The following is a 20814-nucleotide window of genomic DNA, read 5'->3' on the forward strand; positions in this document are numbered from 1 at the left end:
TAGCAGCATAGGGAGTAACCATAAACGCATCTTTTGAAAATGGGATATGTAGTTGGGAAAGAGAGCAAGGAGTGCAAAATGGCCAGTCCAAATTTGAACGCTAAACAACTAACAAATATAGTCACTAGAGTCAAGGAAAAACTTGGCAAATGGCCAAATAAAAAGTGGGAATATGGTGAGCTTCTAAGTGTAATAACGACAGACATACGGAAAGAGAAACAACATATTCGTTGGGAAGGGAAAATGAAAGAAACAACTTATTCGTTGGGAAGGAAAAAAGAAACCTGAAAGCTGGTGGAACAGGGAGATACGAGAAGCGATCACCGAACGACAGAAAGCACCCAGAGAGCACAGGCAGGCAAAGAAGGCGCAGTTGCCACAGGATAAAGTAACCAGTAAATGGGAAATATACCAGGAGAAAAAGTCTATGGTTCAAATACCGGTGCAAACAAAATTAAAAGGCGAAAGTGAATGTTGGTTGTCAGAAATACGTGAGAAAAAGAAGGCCGCACCTAGAATATTTTGGAACCACATAAAATTAGGCAGGAAGTCAACAATACAACATATCCTAGATGAAGATGAAAACAGACTGGAAGGAGAAGCGGCAATAAATTGCATCCGAAAAGTAACAGCCGAATCTTTCCAAAGCAATGACGAGGTTGTATTTGAAAAAGAGCACGAAAGAGACCCAGGTGGAAAAGGAGCTGGTGCTGAAAAATTTCATTTGGAAGAAAGCCGAAGAGAAAATTCCTAAGCGCACAGCCACAGGGCTAGACGAGGTTCCCGTTAGGCTGATTAATGAACTAGGACAAAAAAGTAAGGAAGCTCTGGTGAAAGCAGTGGAAAAAAACTTTATAAAAGATAGACAAATACCAGACAGTTGGTGACAAAGTAGAATGAATTTAATTTATAAAGGTAAGGGGGAGAAAGATAGAATGCACTCGTATAGACTGTTGACCATTACATTGGTAATATACAGGCTAGCAATGCAGGCAATCAAATTAAAGTTTCAAGCATGGGCAGAGAATAATGGCATTTTGGGAGAACTTCAGAATGGCTTCAGAATAGGTAGGTGTTTAGATGATAACTTATTTGTTCTTACTCAGTGTATTGAAATATCAAGAGTAGAAAGCACTGTTATATGTGGCCTTTTTAGACATTACAGGGGCATATGACAGCATAAACCGCAACATTTTGTGGGATATTCTGGAAAGGGAAGGCTTAGGTGATGATTGTCTATAGCTTTTGAGAGAGATTTACCTAGAAAATACCGTTTGTGTTGAATGGGAAGGGATGAAGAGCGAGGAGAATGTTCATATCAACAAGAGACTGAGGCAGGGGTGCCCTTTATCCCCACTCCTGTTCATGATGTACATGGTGAAGATGGAGAGAGTGCTAAAAGGAAGTAATATCGGCTTTAATCTCTCATACAAACAGGCGAGTACAGTAGTAGAGCAGCAGCTTCCATGTTTATTTTATGCAGACGACATTGTGTTGCTAGCTAACAAGCAAAGTGATTTGCAACGTCTGGCTAATATCTGTGGACAGGAAGGCAACAATTTAGGTTTGAAATTTAGTGTTAGAAAATCGGGTGTTATGGTATTCAATGAAAACAGTGGACAGTGGCGATAACAGGGTCAGGAAGTACCTCGGATAACAGAACATAAATACCTTGGTGTATGGATAAACGAAGGCAATATATATATGGAAAAAAAAACAATAACAGTGAAGGGGAAGAGAAATGCAGTCATAATGAAGCACAGAGTGCTATGTGGATACAATAGGTACAAGGTGCTCCGAGGTATGTGGAAAGGTGTAATGGTTCCAGGACTTACTTTTGGAAATGAGGTTGTTTGCTTTAAATCAGGGGTACAATCAGGACTCGATGGGAACCAAAGGTCAGAGGGTCGCCTCGCATTGGGCACTCACAGGAAGACTACAAATGAAGCTGTGCAGGGTGATATGGGATGGACTAGTTTTGAAGTGAGGGAAGCTCGCAGTAAAATTTAGTATGAAGAATGACCGAGGAATAAGGAAGAAAGTAAATGGGCTGAAAGAGTGTTGAGGTATCTGTGCAAGAAAAACATTGATTCACAGTGGAGGAAGAGAACTAGGAAGCTTACCAGCAAGTATGCGGCCTGTAGGGTGGGCAACACAGCAGCAAAGAACGTCAAGCGGAAAGTCAGAGAGGCTGAAATAGTCTCATGGGTGGCGGCAATGGAAAAGAAACCTGCCATGAGTAACTACTTAAGAGGAAAAAACGAAATGAGGAAAGAAACAATTTATGATAACTCAAAGGGAAGCTCATTACTTTTCGAAGCGAGATCGGGTTGCCTTAAGACACGCACCTATAAAGCGAGATATAAGAAGCAGCATGTGCTTGCTACAGTAAAGCTAGGGTAACTATGGAGCATGTTTTATTAGAATGTGAAGACGTCTCTACCCAGCGGTCGAATTAGGCACCAATGGCCTCCTTGAAGCCCTTGGGTTCAGCGAGAGCAATGGAAAAGTAAACATGTCCACAATAGGGATTAGTAAGAGGCGACTGGAGGATTGGTGGAAGAAAAGTAGGGAAAGGACAAAAAACGGAGGCGTACAAAAGCACAGTTCGCAATAGGGGATCAGAAAATTTGGTTGTGGGAGCTCATCGTGCTTTTTCTTTTTTATTGTTTAACCTAGGTAGGACATTAGGCAGTATAATAGCAAGAGTTTGGTGGTGCAACCCACCGCCCCGTTCCAAAGGGGACGCTCATAACACCCATCCATCCATCCATCCATCCATTTCTCGCCCGTGCACGCGAGATTGAGCCGCGTACACCGGATCACCCTCACACGCTTTTGCTCGCTCATACAGCGTACTGTGATGATTTTATCGCCCTTGAGCTTTGTACCGAACCTCACGGGAGAGAAGCAACCTGCAATGGTGGCATCGGCCATACCTGGCCAGGTGCAAATGCGTCTCTCTCCAGTCAGGCCTAAACAAAGGGCCACAGATGAAAAAAGCAAAGCCGCACGGCCAGCGCGGCAACGCCAGCGTCACCAATGTGCTCCCGCGCACTAGCATTCTCCCCATCCACGATGGCGCAGAGTTCGAATTATCGGTGACAGTGCGGATTTCAGTGTGAATTAGCGGGATGTGTTACATATTGCTTTCAATACATTGCTGGATGGTCCCGAACTTTCGAATTACTGAGTTGTGAATTAACGAGCTCTTACTGGATTTGAATGCCACTGCTTCCTGTTGCAGCAAACTACTGCACAGCGGCGTCATAGTTTCAAGTTAATTATGAGCAATACACTTTGTGGCTTGTGAAGCACATTCCATACAACTTTTAGGACTTCAAAAAGCACAAGTGCGGCGTTCGCACCACATGTATTAAAACTAGAGGCGTAGAATGACAGTTATGCTTGCATGCATGCGAGTTCAGATGCACAAAAATCCAGCACACAAATGTACTGCAGCACACAAATACACAAGATAGCAGTGTCAGCAAAACTTTAGCGATGACACAATCTAGCACTGCAGAGGTGCCGGCATGAGTCAAGCAGACAATGACTGCCAATTACTTAAACTGTAAAACTAAATTTTTATCTCAAGACTGGACACAGTGAAATTTTGTAATTCTTAATGAGTGATGTAACACAAATAGCGTTAGCATAATTTACGCTTTCCTTGCCTTTGCAAAGTATTGACGCTTCATCTAATCCAGCAGGGCCGTCATTGCGCCATCATCTTCACTTTAAATGGTGGGGAGTTAAAGCTGCAGAAAAGCATGAGCGATCCTTAAAGTGGATATTGTGCATTTGGCACTGTATACAGGTGCACAATATTTGGATCATCGTTCACAACAACTGTGCCTCATGTCTATAGTACGATTTAGTATTTACAATGTTGAAAAAGTGTTGCAAGGTGCCTTGAATGCCAGAAAATATCACCGAGCCAACTTGTGCAGTGGCAACTAACCCCTGTATGCAGGAATGCATCTTAACTTGAAGCCCACGCTCGACTTGATTTATATCACATCTGTCGTGAACGCACCGAAGGAAACACAATGAACGTCTTAGGCGCGTTTGTACCAGGCGTCGTTTATATCAAGTCAAGCAGGGGCTTCAAGTTAAGATTTAGTTCTGAATACGGGGGTAAGGAGACAGTAATAAAAAGAGTATCAAACAAAACCTTATAATATCAAGCAATCGTTGCAGTAGCTTAAGCAGCTTTAAAGAATAACTTAAACCTCTTTATAACGAAGTTGAAGGGGGAGCCGAAATTACTTCCTATATCCATTATCACCTTTTACTGCAATAATATGGCCAATGGGGTGCACAATTGTAAACACGGAAATAAGATGGCTTTGAGGCCTACGGTCATGTGCGCGATGAAATTTTAATAAAACCATAGAATATTCGGCGTGTGCGACACGAGACTTTTGAGCACCTGACGCGGCAGCCTTTACAATAACTGCCTTCAGTTCCGATGCGATGGTCTTGCTCTTACGCTTTCCACATGGATCGTCATGAAACCGGAGAAACAGCACAGAGACGCGGTCGAAGAGAACAGCTTGCACACTGTGATGTATCCGTCATGGTCAAAGGAGTTTAAAAATAAATTTGTTATAACCACCACGGTCGTAGTCGATCAGCACATGGCATGCAATAAAGCGCTCCACTGTGTGATCAAGCAGGCCAGCAAACTTTGCTATGCCGGCTTGGATCAGCCCGCTTGTGGCATCTGAGATTGCAGCGGTGTACGATCTCGGGGACAACGTGCCAGCACGTGCCTGTGCCGCAGAGAGAGAGAGGGAGAAGCAGATGCACTAATATTTCGCACCGCTGCGTGTAGCCGCGCAGTGTGACATGGCTCACACAGCTAAGCGCACGAGCACTCCAAGATTGTGCCAGGGAGATTTTGGAGGTCCCGTCTAACTGCGCAGCGCAACTGAAAAAAAGAGAGGGCGAAGTGCGATAGCGGCCACAGACACGACAGCGAATACCAGTGCTGCTCGACCACGTATTAGACATGGGAGTTTTGAACTGCCGTGCCGAACGATGGCTGAACCTCACAGAAAGGAATGTACTCAGCGCACAACAGTCGGCTGCTTTTTGGTTTCAGAGACGAATCTAGTTCGTTACATTTATTGGCAGGACAATTTTAGATCGCTAAAACAAGGTCTTAAATATATGTATCTCTGTGGGAATTTCAAGGGCAATTTCACTTACCTTGTCACATTCATTATTTCATTATATCCCATTTTGTTATAGCAAAGTTAGAGTGCAGTGCCGCACAATGCATCCAACAATTTTATTCAGAACCCTATAAAGACCCTATTTATCTGAACAGATGCTGCTAATAAATAAGACTACCAATTCCTAGCACCACAATATGCAATTTTTGCTTACACATAGGTGTGCTGGCAGTACAAAAATTGGCTGAAGTTTGAACAAGACAAAGTCTTTCTGAAAGACTTTTCTATCTAGAAATTACAAAAGACCATAAGAAAATTAAATGAGTAAATAGTATATTTAATTCACAATCTGAGTGACAATGAATATGATAGGGTCAATGGTCTTGCCGGTGCCGTTTCCAGAAACGTTTGACTTCATCATGGCCATTACGATTCACAACCATGACCCGCTTGCTTGGATTGTCCCAGATAAGGACGCCCAGCTCCTGCAAGATGGGCAGAAAGAACGCACTGTTCAGCAACTTGCTAAACTATTCACTACCTACTACCAATTTCACTATTTGGTGCAACCAAGCAGTACTCAAGAAAACAGCTTGAAGAAAGGTCCTGTTGCTAAACAAACAAAAGCAGCATGTTAACAAACTTGGTTCATACTGGAGACATGCAGTTCATCAGAAATAAAGATTGTTATATTCTAGGTGACTTCCACAGTTGCATTTTGGTCCTGCACAAAAATTTGGTCTAGTGCAAATTTTCTTTTCTGCAACATTTCATGGGAGACATTGTTAGGCTTCCACACACAAAAAAAACACACTGTCATACAAACTACAGCAACAAACAAAATATGGTGACATGTTCACTCACATCCCCATTTAAATTGGTAAAAGTACAATAACACATACAAATTGTTGCATGAAGATTAATTAGGTACAATGCACGTACAGTGCACTCTGGTTGAACAAAACTTAGGCAGAACTAACAGATAAATGATGTGCAGACACCAACTTTTGTTGGCAGCCCAGGGGCACAATGATTACCTATGAACTTTGGTAAATGGAACCCTCTTTGCAAGCTTTGGCTTCGCAAAAGCAGTTATGAAACCACCACGGCCCGTGCTGACCATTATACAACATTGAAACAGCAGCACTCCAACTATCATGAGAGAAGGCAATGCTAAAATGTAAAAAAAAAAAAAATTTATACGTCAGACGATTCCCACTGCTGTAATGTCAACTCCTCAGTGCCATTCACCTTGCTCAGCTTTACAGCATGCACCTTTTGTTACACATCCTGATGGTAACAATGAAATAGTAGTAAGTGTACAAAGTGCTTAAGCTAACTATGATAATGGATGTCAGCAACTTGATTAATAACATTGTATGGGCAGTTGTGATCAGCATACACTGTGGCATCAAACCAACTGGCAAGAGTTACCATATACAGTTCAAATTTTAGCTGTAAGTTTTAACACAAGGCATACAAATAATTGCTAGAAAACATTTCACAGGTGTTTATCTCATGCAAAAACGTCAAAAAGTCTACTGTAGCCAATATGGTTAAAATAGCAGCTACAGAATGTACAAAAGCCTAAATCAGTACTGTGTAATGAAAAAATAATGTTGTACAATGAAAGTGCAGTTCACTTACAGCTATGGTCACAAAGTGTGCAAATGAGACCATCATAGCAACACCAACTTGCCTATACTGCCACTTCATGAAGTCATAGCCAGCTCTAAGTATTTTTTTTAACCATACAGAATTTCTGAAAATTGCCTGTGGCAGATGCATAATTTTAGTCTGAGCTGGATTACTCAGAGGTGGACATTACTCGCATGAGAAATCGATATGCATAACTGGTGAATTAACAATAATTCACTAATTAACTTTTTTATTAATTACAAGGGTTATTCAAAAAGTAAGGGCCCTTTGCTTAAATTTAAATAAAGTCTTGTTTGTGCTGCACCATCTGTTAATTCTTCACAAAGGTAATGAAGTTATTGTTTTGGCCCAGTAGTGAAAATCCCAATGTGCGTGAAAATCGTTGCTCCCGCCTGTTGTGAATTGTAAGCTGTAATTCGATTTTTGCATGCAAAAGGAGCATCAGCTTCTCAAATTCATGGGGGGTTGTGCCTAGCTTACGGACCTACAGTGATGAGTGAAGGAAAGGTCAGAAAATGGTATCGAGACTTCAAAAATGGCTGCACAAATGTGCGCAATAAAGAGCGGAGTGACAGGCCCATTCAGACCAATGAAACTGTTCCACAAGAGGACCAGGAACTGCGATTAGCTTGACATTGGTTAGCTTGACATGATCTGGCTGATAAATTTCTTCTTGTTGGGTGCACTACAATTTACACAACTGTAACTGAAAAGCTCGAACATCACAAAGTGTGCAAGGTGGCTACCAAAAATGCTTACCGACCAACTCAAACAGCAAAGAATGTCAAGTGGATCGGCGTTTTTGGACCACTACCAACAAGACAGAGATGAGTGGTTTTCGCACATTGTTACAGGCGACGAAACGTGGATATCCTACACCACTGCAGAAACAAAACAACAATCAATGCAGTGGCGCAACTCCTCTTCGCCAAAACGTAAAAAATTCAAGCTATCTCCTTACTCGAGTCAAAAAATGATGGCTATCGTTTCCTGGGACAAAAAGGGCAATCTTTTGGTTGATTTCATAGAATGTGGGACCACAGTTACAGCTGACGTATACAGCAAAACGCTCACCAAACTGATACTTGCCATCAAAACTCGACGGCGCGGGAAACTGGCGTTCGGAATTGTCCTCCTCCATGACAATGCATATCCTCACACCGCTGCCCAAACCAAGGAGAAGATCAAGATTTTGGCTGGGAACTTTTTGAACGCCTACCCTACAATCCCGACCTTGCACCAAGTGACTACTTCCTCTTCTTGCACTTAAACAGTGGCTTGGGGGACAATGGTTTGAAGACGAGAAATTCAAGACTGCCGTTGACAACTGCTCCGATTCTCAGACGGTGAACTTCTGTGCAGACGGACTGAAGAAACTGGCACAGCGGTACGAAAATTGCTTAAAAGTTGAGGGTGCTTATGTAGAAAAGCGAAGTAGGTTTGTACTAAACTCGACAATAAAAACATTTACTAACGAATATATATATCTTTTAGGACCAAATGGCCCTTACTTTTTGTATAACCCTGGTACATTAGGGCACATATCGAAGTTTGCAAATTGTAGCTGCTGAATTAGGAAGTCATATTCACTTGAAACAAATCTTAAGGACGACACCAGTTTCGAGATATTCACTCACAAAGTGTGCGACAAAATACATGGGCTTTCCAGTTACGTTTGTACTGCAATGCACAACACAACAGTTCATTGAAAAAGTAAGCGGAACAATAATGCATTTTTAGCCAAGTTGCACTGCGCGTATCTCAAAACCCATGCAATCTTTAAAAGTCAATCCCAGTAGATATGCCTTGCTAACTCACCAGCCACAATCCATAAATTGCAATATGCAGTGTAATGTAACTAATTAAAAGGTTAATTAGTAATCTTTTCAACTAATTAGTATATTATGCATTTCGATTTCATGAGTAATGTCCACCACTTCAAGTAATCCAACTCAAAGACTACAATCACGTTATCTGCCACAGGTGATTTATAAAATTCGGTATGGTCTAAATGAGCACTCCGTATATATAGACCGATACACTGCACACCTGCATAAAGTCAGCATTTATTTTCCACCACCTTGGCACGCCACAGCATTATTGAGTACTACAACTTCTGCACTCTTTTGCTTTCTTGTTTAGCTACACTATGCCTGGCCGTGGTTTTATGGTCTAGCGCTGAAGATGCCACCACTAGCACTTAAACTAAGAAAACTAAAACAAATTTTAGTGTTTAAGCTATATGAAAATGTGTGTTGGCCATTTGCAGCAGATGGAACTTGACGACAGCAATATTTAGTATCCAGCTGGGTCACAAACACTATAACAGCAGACCTCGTGGCTGCATATAATTTTGCATCAAACCAATAAGTAAACAGAGGTTATAGTCCGCAGTAATACTAGTGCAACATAAGCACTGTTTGCCTTTGAGACATTTGCGATTTTATTTTATTCTTAATACGGAGCAGCTTTTCCGAAAAAGAATTTGAGAAAGACTGTTACAAAAGTTAGTAATGCTAAAGCGACAAATCACCATAACCTATATAACACTATATGTGGTATTGACATCAGTAGTGGTTTGATGTTTCGGCACAGATCTTGGCGCAGGCAAATAGCCGATTTGATGCAGTGATAGGCATATTTGGCCCAGTGTCAAATGTACATCTGTACACCATATGATCTCAACATTACCTGAAATAGCCAACAAATAGAGCGGAGCCGACTTTATGGGTATTAATGCAGCATTCGGGATTACAAGGCCAGTTTGATTCATTTTATTGTGATTGCAATTACATGGACACACCAGGCGAATTTCCAATGTCAGCATCGCCATGAGTTTCTGTATAAACATATAAAGTCCAAGTGTGATAAGAACACGGCCATACGGCGTATGCTGTAAGTGTGCAAGGGAAAGCGTGCCGGCATCTTCTCATGGGTGCAGGGGAGTGGGAGAGGGAAGGTCAGTGGGAGTCTCCTCATCTAGTTTGACCACATGCACCCTGTCCTGGAGGTAATCTGAGGTGGTTACAACGGCTAAGTAAGCTGAGATAGCTGACGTTGCCTGTGATAGCTGATGTATGCCTGTGTTCTTGCACGCCTAGTTTGCATTGAAGTGAGAAGCAGCAAGAAGGGGAATTCGCTCGTCCCTGCTGCCACTCTTATTGTTGTGATAGCAAGCGTTTGTGGTTATCTAGTGAGATCTGTTGATGTTTTCCCAGGTACACGTGACACCACACTTGCTAACATATTAGTAAACGAAAGTTTACTGCATATATAAACATCCAATAAAACTACGAACCTTGCTTCGTGCAGTTGTCTAGTACTTTGCTACCGCTATAAATGCTTTGTCTTTTGGGGGAAACTGCAACTTTTTTATATTAGGACACCTTTCCCAGTGCGCATATGTCGGTATAAAGTCGCTTCTACCATTTCATTTTTACAATAGAAATTTGCACATACACCACGCCTAAAACGAGAAAAAACAAAGAAAAGAAAGCAGCAGAACAAGGACATGTAATAAAAGCCACGCCCTATAGGGAAGTGCATGACTAAACCGAAGTTACAGTGAAAGCGTCCAGAGGTTTCCTTACTTCTAATGTGTAAAGTCTCGCATGCATAACTGTGCATTGGGTCATGTTAAAGCTGTTTAACATCTGCTGTTCCAATTGTGCAGGGTAGCAAGGAAAATCACCACAAACAGTAAATTATTAGTCAGCAGTTGCTAACCTCCCTGTCTTTTCCTCTATTTTCCTTCTCCTCCTCCTAGCTAGTGGCTGAGTACGTGTATTACAAGGTACTGTCTTTAAAGTGTACTGTCTTTAAACAATATGTGAACGAACATTACCCGAAGCTGCTTTTCGATCCAACAACCTCCTTAAGTGAGCTCCGCACCACAGTAGCATGCGGAATACAGAACTGCACTACAAACAGCATAAACAAGACAGCACAGTGGCAGAACATTAGAACCTCCACCAGAAAGAAATGCAACAAAAGAGTGAAAACAGCAAATGGAGGACCAATGGCATCAGCTATATACATGAAGGAAAGAGAGAAAATAGGAGAGAGCATGATGTCACTAAGCTAGCCTCTGCAAGCCAACCTCCTCTGATGCCACCTCTCCCTCTTTCCAGGGGCCTACCTGCGAGGTGGCGCACAGAAACTCAGTGCTCCAAGGTTGCTAGGGATTCAAGGAATTCAAGGGATTGTTTGCATCTTGTTAACTTTTACTGGCACCTGCCATCACATTCACAAAGGAAGGAACACGCAATTTTCTGCTACTGCATACATCGCACTTGGCTTTAAGTGTGCTGCCTTGAAGCATGGACGAAGGTTGGGGCACCTGGCACATGATCACAGAATTTCCGCATCACTTAGCTTACCACCAACGCTCTCGCCTTGAAGCCCATGCACAATGCCCATGCACAATGCCCATGCACAATGCCCATGCACAATGCCCATGCACAATGCCCACGCACAATGCCCACGCGTGGTTTAACGTTTCCACACACTTGTTAAGGTTCATCACATCAGCCAAAGCGCACTTTCAACTGCTGTGATTATTAAAGTGAAGCTTTCTTTAGATAAGAAACTCTACCGGGTTTGCTTGGCAGTGGTTGTCTGGCACCTCTTTATCACAGCACACACAACGTAGACAAAATGACTCAAGCAGGAATGCATCAATCATGCCAAGCAACAAGCTCAAATGGAAGTATTTACAGGCAATCTTGTAGTACAAATCGAAGTGGTGGTGAGACAAGACCATCAGAGGTGACTAGGCCGACCTCCAAGAACATGGAAAGCCGAAAGAGAACATCAGCACTACACAGCAAACATCGTCAAGCATCAGTGTCAGGCAACAACATCCGTGCAAACTCCTTGAAATCTTCATGTTTTCACAGTTTTGACACAGGCTTTGGACCTGCAAAACTTTTTTCTTGCCAATTTTCACCCCACTGCCTTCACACCTAAGAGGCGAGATGAAACCAATGCAACAGATGCAAATGAACACAATCAAAGTGAAGTGCCGCTTGCTTATCATGTGACAATAGCCTATATTTCCTTTATATATTTTATGACTAGTCTTTAAGACTGTCACGTGACACTCCCTCCTAGTTTTTTTCCTCCCTCCATGGTTATATCCATGGCTATGGCCACTCGGTTCACCTCCATTGTGATGATGACGATATCACATTTTAGGTTTTGGTTTGTTTTACTCGCAAGGTAGCTTTTATCCTTCTTGGCACAGGTTTGGTGCAATTTTCCGCTAAGATGGTGCTTGGAGGATGGCACAAAGGCTTACTCTCAGCACAATCAGCGCAGCTGTCCCACCGCTGTATCATAAGTGAACTACACTGCAGTACTTAACAATGCTACCACAAGAATTTTTGTCCACTGCATTTAACGAGAGATAAATTCTTTTATATTTTCCCGTTCCAGCCAGTCACTGTCCCTTGCGAAAAATCTTATGTCCGAAAATATAGGTATCAAGCGACTTGCCGAGGCATAGTTCCTGAGGAGTTGAAAGTCACTCTGTGAGATGAACTGGCTGTACAGGACTCCTTCACGGAACACAAATCGATCTCTCTCCATTTCCCAGAGCCGAAGCTGATCCATGATTGTTGCTGGGATCACAGGTGTCTGCAGTGGCAAGGAGATAAATAAATACGTTTTGCAAGTTTGGACACTTTTTCTGGTAAAAATGTACCCATTAAAGCAGCTGAGGGACACTTGCCTGCTTGAGAGCCTCAGGATGTGCATACATTCGAAGAAACTTTATGATCTGGAAAAGTGATGGGTGAGTTTCTCAAAACCAGATGCTCCTTTGCAAGCCAGAAGTGAGAGGATAGCGATAAACTAAATTTTTTTGAAAGTCAGTCTAACAAGTACACATTCTTCACACCATTGAAACCTAAGACACTCTAGCAGCTCCACGCAAATATGAAAAATGATTAGGCATGGGAAAGAGCTGAAACCTAGTTAATACTTTAATACAACATATTCCATATTTCTAGCCATGTACACACTCAGACAATGAACCAAACAAGCATAACACGCACATGCTAAACCTAAATGAATGTGCAGCAGAAAATGGCACATCTCAATTTAAATAATATTTACTACTTAGCTTATAAGCTTACAAGCCTATAAGCTTTACTACCTATAATAGCCATACTTAATGCATCACAATAAATAGGTATGGCAATGAGCTTAATTATAATCACACCATTTATCAGAAGTCGCTTGCTACTTATTCTTGCTTACCATAATACAATGTAGTTACAAATGCCCATGAGAAAGGCACAGTATACTTAAAAGCTCACTTCACTGAGGAAACAAAGCAAATAATGGAATAAGGTGACAGCTATATGTGTCACAAAATGCAGGGCATGGAGATACGTTCTCTGTCACAGAACTAAATCTATCTGTTCATATACAAACATAAAAGGTACGGAGTAAGGTGGACAGGAGCGCCGACTCTACCACCGCGTGGCGCATTCACTCGTGACAAATTGTGAGTCGCAGACACCGGACACCTGGTTCACTTTTTTGCTCTCTCGCTCTGCTCCACTTCCTAGCGTTCGCCCACGTGCTTTCTCCTCTCCTTCCAAGCCCAGCCAACTACTCTCCTTGTGTAGCACCGTCTGCCGAGATGTGTGGAAACCATTCCCCAGCTTGCTTCCATATGCGAATGTGCTATAGTGGCGGAGAACGGCGACGGCGGCAGTGCGGAGCTGGCAGGGCAGCACGTGTTCAGCTTGCCATCTGTTACAAACTCGAGTCCTCGGCGTCTCAATTCAACAGCGAATAAACACAAAATTATATGCGCATGAATAAACAAAAAAGGAAATGAGCACATTCCCCTGCTTTTTCTGCTCGTATGCAAAGCATTTGTATATTTTCCCAGAGAAAGCAGATGAAAAATAAGGTTGTTACTAAACGATACAGCAGAAGTACACGTTTTTGACATCCAAACATATGCATGGAAGTGAAGGTTACATGCTACATACGTTCAGTGTTTGGCGCTTTATTTACTATGCATACAGTTATACCCAAGAGAACAAGGTGTGTTGACACTTGTGCTTGAAAAGTCGGAACAGAACAGTCAATTCTGAAGTGTTTTGCAGCTCGCTATAAATCCAGATATGGCAAGGAATGAGAGAAGTTTTCTGTCTTTGCAGCACCTTCTGATCTGCGCTGCTGCAACAGTGATGACAGAAAATTCATTGAAGTGACTGCTTAAAGCAAAAGACAAAAGTATGTGTGCAACAATTTGAGCAGCACCTTATTTTTTATAAGTACTGCGGTGAATATAAAGAGAATGGCCCACTATACGAAAAGAAAGTCCCTTGATCGAGTTCGAAAGGAAACCATTTCTACGAATTTCGAGGGAAACCAGGTCCAACTCATAGGTGCTGAATGCCAGAAGCAACCACAAGAAGCCGATGCAAAGGCAGAAGGACAATAATTTGTCTACAACAGCACACACTATAGACGCGTTCCCTTACTCAGGCACGTGCCATAATGGGAATTCTCAGCCTTGCCTTCAAGAAGATGATTCCCACGATTTGCAGCCTGGAAGCTACAGGGGTCTGCTCAGCCAAGAAAATGGTTTGAATATGCCTTGCAACGACAATTTTGCTAAAGGAAGTGGCTCAAGCAGCTCTACAGCATGAAATGACAACAGCAAAAGCTCTTCAAGCGCAAGTCAGAATTCACTTTTTCCAGAGAAATTTCTGCATCCAGAAAGAGTCAAGCCTCCACCTTGATGGGACTGCCACAGGGCACGGAGAGAGCCGGCCAACACAAAAAGCATCGCAAGAAAAGAAGCAAGCGAAGCATCCATCTACTTGAACAATGCTCAAATAAAAACAGTAATAAGATGCACCCTTGCCCTAAAAGCTTGTTCTCACTCTCTTCTGACACAGCTCAAGACCACACAGAGGGCCGTTGTATCCCCCCATTTTATATTTTCTTTTGTCTTGCATAGTCCTCACATTTCATTTATTTTCCGTGTTTTTGTTCCTGTGCCTAGCACAATTCCATGTAACCTCCCTTAATAGGGGTACGGCATGGAGCCTATAAGGTATAATTCGAGTAAATGAACTAAAATGAAATGAAGACATGTTTCGTCTGCTAATGTCTCTCCGTGAAACACACTACTTATGCGCGCTACTGCCATCAGGACATGCGCCGCAAAGACAACACGACGAATGTGTAAGGTGTGCGAGCATGGCCAGGCATGGCCTAGTGCTATTGCTACAGCAACGGCCGAGAGCCCCAAGCTTGGCGCAGCCACATGAACACTCCATCGGTTGATTGGAGCAGCCCCCCCCGCTCCAAATTTTTCTCCCATATCTAGCGCTGTGTGGCGAACATGCTGTGAACCAGCAACTGGCGTTTCAGGACCTGTCTCTTCCAGATGAGCGGAGTTGGCACTCCTGTCTAATTTACTCCGAGATAAAAGACTCTTCCCTGCATTTTATTGTGCTCAATTAACTGTAAATCACATGCAAATAGTAAAATAAGGGACCTCTGTGTGATAAGAAGTGGCTAGATCAGTTAAGAACAAACAACAGCTAGCGTAGTGTAGATGATGAGTCACTTTCATCTTTGTGCTCATGCCCTAAAGTTTGTGCTCTTCTTATTAGAATGAATGAAATCTAACTAGCCCAACTGGCAGCACTCATGTTTGCTTACTCTGTGTTACGCATAAAACATAACCTCCAACAGAAACCATAATGTGTAGCCCACCTGGTTTGATGTAATGCCACTACGAAGTGCTTGCCGGACACTCTCTCTTGTAAGTCTGGCAACAACAAGATTCGGAAACCTGTGCATAATAAAAAAAAATTGGTTGATCCCTCTTTTAGAGGAATTGATCATAACATGAAAGTGAAATGTGTATTCTAAGAAGCAGTGGCAGCATCGTTGCACATTCTACGGCACAGTCTATTATTATTTACAGTTTCGCTTGAAGGGTGAAGCAATGACAGCAATAGCAAGCACATGAGGCCTGTGCTGCTGCACCGCATAAACAGCACTCTGGAGTCTACTAGGCGTCACAGGTGCATCCATGCAACAGTGGGTGCGTATGTGGCAAAACTGTATTGTTAAAGCTCTGATGGCATTGCAAGCGAGCACCCATAAGGATTTTGAAAGGCACGAGTTGCAGCGGTACAACTGAGCGGTTGACAGTTGTTGTCGGAGATCACCTAAAAAAGAAAAGTGCCAGAAATATGCCAGGAACGCCATTGCTCGTAGACACCAATGAAGTTAGACTGCAAAGACACTTCCAAGCACTATCATCTTTACTACCCTTCTAGGTTTCCAGGCTGCCGGCCATGTCGTCTATGAAATACAGTTAAACCTCAATATAACGAACTTCGATACAACAAAATTCGCAATGTAACGAACTATTTAACTTTTCATAACCTCTTGTCCATAGAACACCCTGATTTACAGCCTCAATATAACGAAGTATGTTCGTATGCGATTTCAATATAACGAAATTTCACTGCCGCCGCAAAAGACTGCCGGGACAATAAATGGAAACTTCTGCAGACGCAGATGGTCAAATGATTGAATTACAAGTGGCTGCTTGCAAATGCACCTCTCAAATCGCACGCGCACGACAATAGCGACCACCGAAGAGGAGCCGCATCATGTTCCATAGTGCAGTAAGATCCTAGTGTGCCCCGCGCACTGTATGGTTTAGGTGCGAGTGAAAGTGTGCAAGGGTGAGGCAAGAAAGATGGTGGCTGCACGAGTGCCACCTTCCCACGCGAGCAAAGGGAAAGAGGGGCAGGGGAGCAAGCTCGCGATAATTCGATCAAGTGCTAGCGAGGGGCGGGGCGGTGTGGGGGGTAAGTTGGTGCGCGTCTCGGCTGCAGCTGTGCGTGGCTGTAAGCGTGACTGAACGCATACGCAGCCGCTGCCGCATGTGCAAAGAGTGGGCATGCCGAGATGGCATGGCACCATGTAAGCTATCTACTCGCGCATTTAGTATTGGAGGTTGCGTAATCTCATGTTTCGGTGACCCGTTGGAACGAGAGGCAGACAAAGCATTCGCTCCCTGCTGCTGGCACTTTTCCTGATAGTGTCGTCCAAGTGCGGGCAACACAATCAGCCGCGGGGGCAGAGTGCACGTGAAAGTGTGGCTGGCTTCGCTTAATTCATACTGCCAATGTGAAGATATCGTTGACGTACGTGGGATGAAACCGTATCATTCGTTGCCTACTCCCAAATTTATCAAAATGAATTGTTTTCTCATTCAAATTTGCATTTTTTGTTTGCCCAATAATTTGGAAAATTCTGCAGCCCCTTTCCTAAAAGAAAAATTGATTGGCGAATGTACTTATTTGCATAAAAGCTCGAATTTCAATACAACGAAATTTTGATATAATGAAGCAAATTGAAAATTTTACAGATTTCGTTACATCGAGGTTTAACCGTACTTAGTGATCAACACAAATGATACCCACATATCCTCATTTGAACAATATACATGATCAAGAGCACAATTCCTTTAATGAAACATATCTTTCTAACCTTTCTATACTTATTTTCCTAACCACTAGGTAGGCACAAAAAGGCAAAGTGTCACCATCTCGCAGATTTGCATGATGACGATTTCGTAATGTACACACATGGGAAAGATTTTCAGTAGAGCCTGGCATAAAACACTTCAACGTGAAAGAATAATTGTGTCTAATATGTGACTGCTGTTGCACGCTAACTAAGCACAGAAGAAAAGCTTATAATCATACACACTACCTGTACAAGAGTTCACAAAATAATGCTAGCAGGGCCACCTGGAGTTGAGAATCTGAAAATGCAAAAACATGCGACATCTCAGTCTGATATCATGACTATAATTACTACCCCAAAAATATATAATGACACAATGTATATACAGTTAAAAATTAAAAAATTAAATTATGGGGTTTTACGTGCTAAAACCACTTTCTGATTATGAGGCCGCCGTAGTGGGGGACTCCGGAAATATCGACCACCTGGGGTTCTTTAACGTGCACCTAAATCTAAGTACACGGGTGTTTTCGCATTTCGCCCCCATCGAAATGCGGCCGCCATAATGTATATACAGTCATACCCACTTACAACACTATTGAGGTGCCAGAGAAATGTCATTGCTGTAATTGATGATTATTCTAGTTGGGTTACATTAAAGAAAAAAAGTTATAACAAGCCTATACCTATTTCAAGCCATTGATTTATCATGTCACACAGAACAATTCACAGTACTTACTGCCTCACAGCAGAAAGTCCATAATCGGTCAACTTCGCCTGCTTCACGTGCAGTCCACATATCTTTTCGAAGCATGTCTAAATTTTCCACGCACTGAAGTAGAAGGTCTTAAGCAAAAGTGAAGTCTGGAAGGACTCAATTGTGTACAGGGCTTCTTCAAATCACATTACTTGGCAGGCTGTTCTTGTATGTCGTCAATGTACTTTTGTCAATGTTGTCACACTCTAGCAACAAAGCAAGAATCGTCTCTCCATCATAGGCTTAAAAGTCTCTACAATGTCATTGGAATCCAGAAAATCCTACAACACCGACGCATTGCTGTTGACCACTGCTGTTGACCAGTGCTTCATCAGCAGAAACTTCTCAAGCCTCTGCATCACTTGCAGCATCCCAAACAAAGCCCACTTTTTTTGAAGCGGTTCTTCACAGTGGAAGGGCGGACCTCTGACCATGCTCTAAAAAAAAACCAGATTGCCATTAGCAGCTTGATCGTCAAGTTGGGTTGCAGCCAAACAACAAACTTTAAACTTCAGATACTTCAGGCAAGGAGCATCCTTCGCATCTTTATGGGCTCACTGCTGAATCCTCCTTCATCCACTATTCTTTACATTGCTCTAGTCTGGAAGTAACATGCTTGAGGAGCAGATAATGTGAGAAACCGTTGGCTGAGAAAGCTGGTACTTCTCCATCGACTCATGCATATTCTTGCCATTCTTGCGATCCTTCCCGATGTTGCACAATGTTTCAAGTGCTATGGCTGTATGTTTTCTTTTTGCTGACTGTGCTGCAACTCTTAGCGGAGGCAATGTTGGAGTGCCCTCCATCGTTGCATAAACAAACTCCAAAGGGAGAGAACCATAGACAGGCGAATATGGTGCCATGTGCCAAGCACACTGCTATGGTAGCTGCAGCAGCTGACTATGCATGACCTACAATGCAAAAAAAACATGGGTCGTGTGACCAACAATGCTGAAATAGGTTGGGACCAGGCCCTGGAGGAACGAGATACTGGGAGTTCCCGCTTCTACAAACTTCTTCTGTATTTATGCGTCAACCTTCAGCCCATCAGCTCTATAGAGAGCTGTTGATTACCTCTTCCGAGGGGGGAAAGGCTGACTAACGTGCTTGTTGCATAAAGGTGCATCATGGATCGGTTGAAGTTGCGGGATGGTGCTGGTGGCTTTTGCATGTTGCTTGGACCTTCCAATTATTTAATGTTGGCTAGCGCATGCCAGACCTTATTGCTACAGTACAATAATGGCGCTTGGCAGCACTGCAATACGGAATTTATTTTACCATAAAACATATGTAGGCACTGATGGTGCCGCAGCTGTCCACTGTCATAGCTAATATACTACTCTAGTCAATATTGCTATAAGTGGGTTCAACTGTAAACTGGTTCCAACTGCTTGCAATATTAATGGATAGCGATATCAATAGATTGCCAATATAAAGCAGTTCGCATCATAATATCTCTTGAGAACTGTCATATATATCACTGTTGCCAATTTTATTACCTGTTATCCCCACTTTGTAATGTCCATCAAGGCCTTCAAAACGCTTAAATTAATGGAAGAATGAATACAGTGAAATACCATCTGACAAAGCCATTCAGATGAATTAACATTTACAATATACCCCAAGAAGCTGCCAATGTAATCCACTGAAATAAATTTCACTTGAACTTCAGTCAAACCAAATTTTAGTAGTGTGGATGTTTTCCACGACACCACTCTTATTAGTAAATTCCTTGAAGTATTTACCTGCAAATGTTTTTTTCACAAGTCTGCCTACAAGAACAGCCCAACTGAGAGTCAGCTATTTAAAATACATGTCCTAGGCAGAGCTGCAGCCAAAACGTGATCGTGTGCAGTCAAGGCACCGACTCAGAATTGTCAATCATGGCTCAGCAGATCATTGTGGCCATGCTAATGCAATAGTACTTGACACATTGACATCAGGCATGCTACATAAGTGCAGAGGGCAATTTTTTGGAGGTGCTTAAGGGGTCTGTACTTCTCAGCAATGCAAAAAAAAATCAAATTATTTTAAATGCTATGTAACTCTTTAGGCTCCCTTATGCATCCTACAACTGAATATCTTGCACTTGAGAAACACATCTTGTTGAACTTCTCTATATCCCCTAAAGGAACTACCAAAGCTGGTTGGCAAAGCAGCTGACTTGACTGTAATTTAAAGTGACACAAGGCACTCACTACCTCTACTAAAAGGATGCATTATTTGCAGTAATATACATGCTGTTTTCCTTTATATTTTTGTTGAATAAATCTTGTCTAACTATTCATATGACTCGTAGAAACTGTTAAAGAGCCATGTATCTGCTCCCTTTATTGCATGCTGAAGGCCTGCTTTGTATGGAGTCTTTTTCACATGTGAATATGCACTGTGTCTGTGCATGGATGCTGTGCACCATCATGTACAGCACATGCATGCAGTTAACAGAGGCGCAATATGATCTAATAAGAACAGCAGAGGTGTACAGCACTGCTACAGCTGCCACTAGCTGCAAACGTAACCTTGATGAAACAGAAGCACCACAGTAACCAAAGCAATTTATTTTTTCTGCAGGTTGCAGTTGAAAGCTGCCATCAATATTCTGCTGCCACAATAGGCCTAAGGCCCAGTGGTTCAGCACCTGGCCATGGCTTGCCTTGCGTCGGTTCGGTCGATTCAAACAATCTGTGT

At 42.6% G+C, this 20814-nt stretch overlaps 1 protein-coding gene across 2 annotated transcripts in view; it reads right to left on the reverse strand.

Annotated features, from left to right (window-relative positions):
* Positions 1 to 5499: 5499 nt before the first annotated feature.
* Positions 5500 to 20814, reverse strand: part of mrn (general transcription factor IIH subunit 4 marionette) — a 49873-nt gene continuing 34558 nt past the window's right edge. Inside the window, exons 10-14 of one of the 2 annotated variants that reach the window (XM_050191404.3) lie at positions 17616 to 17667; positions 15594 to 15672; positions 12574 to 12621; positions 12339 to 12479; positions 5500 to 5668 (exon numbers count right to left, since the gene is read on the reverse strand). In XM_050191404.3, the coding sequence (XP_050047361.1) occupies positions 5558 to 5668; positions 12339 to 12479; positions 12574 to 12621; positions 15594 to 15672; positions 17616 to 17667 (431 nt within the window). In that variant the 3' untranslated portion in view covers positions 5500 to 5557. Of the gene's footprint in view, positions 5669 to 12338; positions 12480 to 12573; positions 12622 to 15593; positions 15673 to 17615; positions 17668 to 18569; positions 20809 to 20814 lie in introns of those variants that run through there. The other variant, XM_055062031.2, reaches the window with a different exon arrangement.

Source organism: Dermacentor andersoni, chromosome 1 (genome assembly GCF_023375885.2).
Source record: "Dermacentor andersoni chromosome 1, qqDerAnde1_hic_scaffold, whole genome shotgun sequence".
NCBI lineage: Eukaryota > Metazoa > Arthropoda > Arachnida > Ixodida > Ixodidae > Dermacentor > Dermacentor andersoni.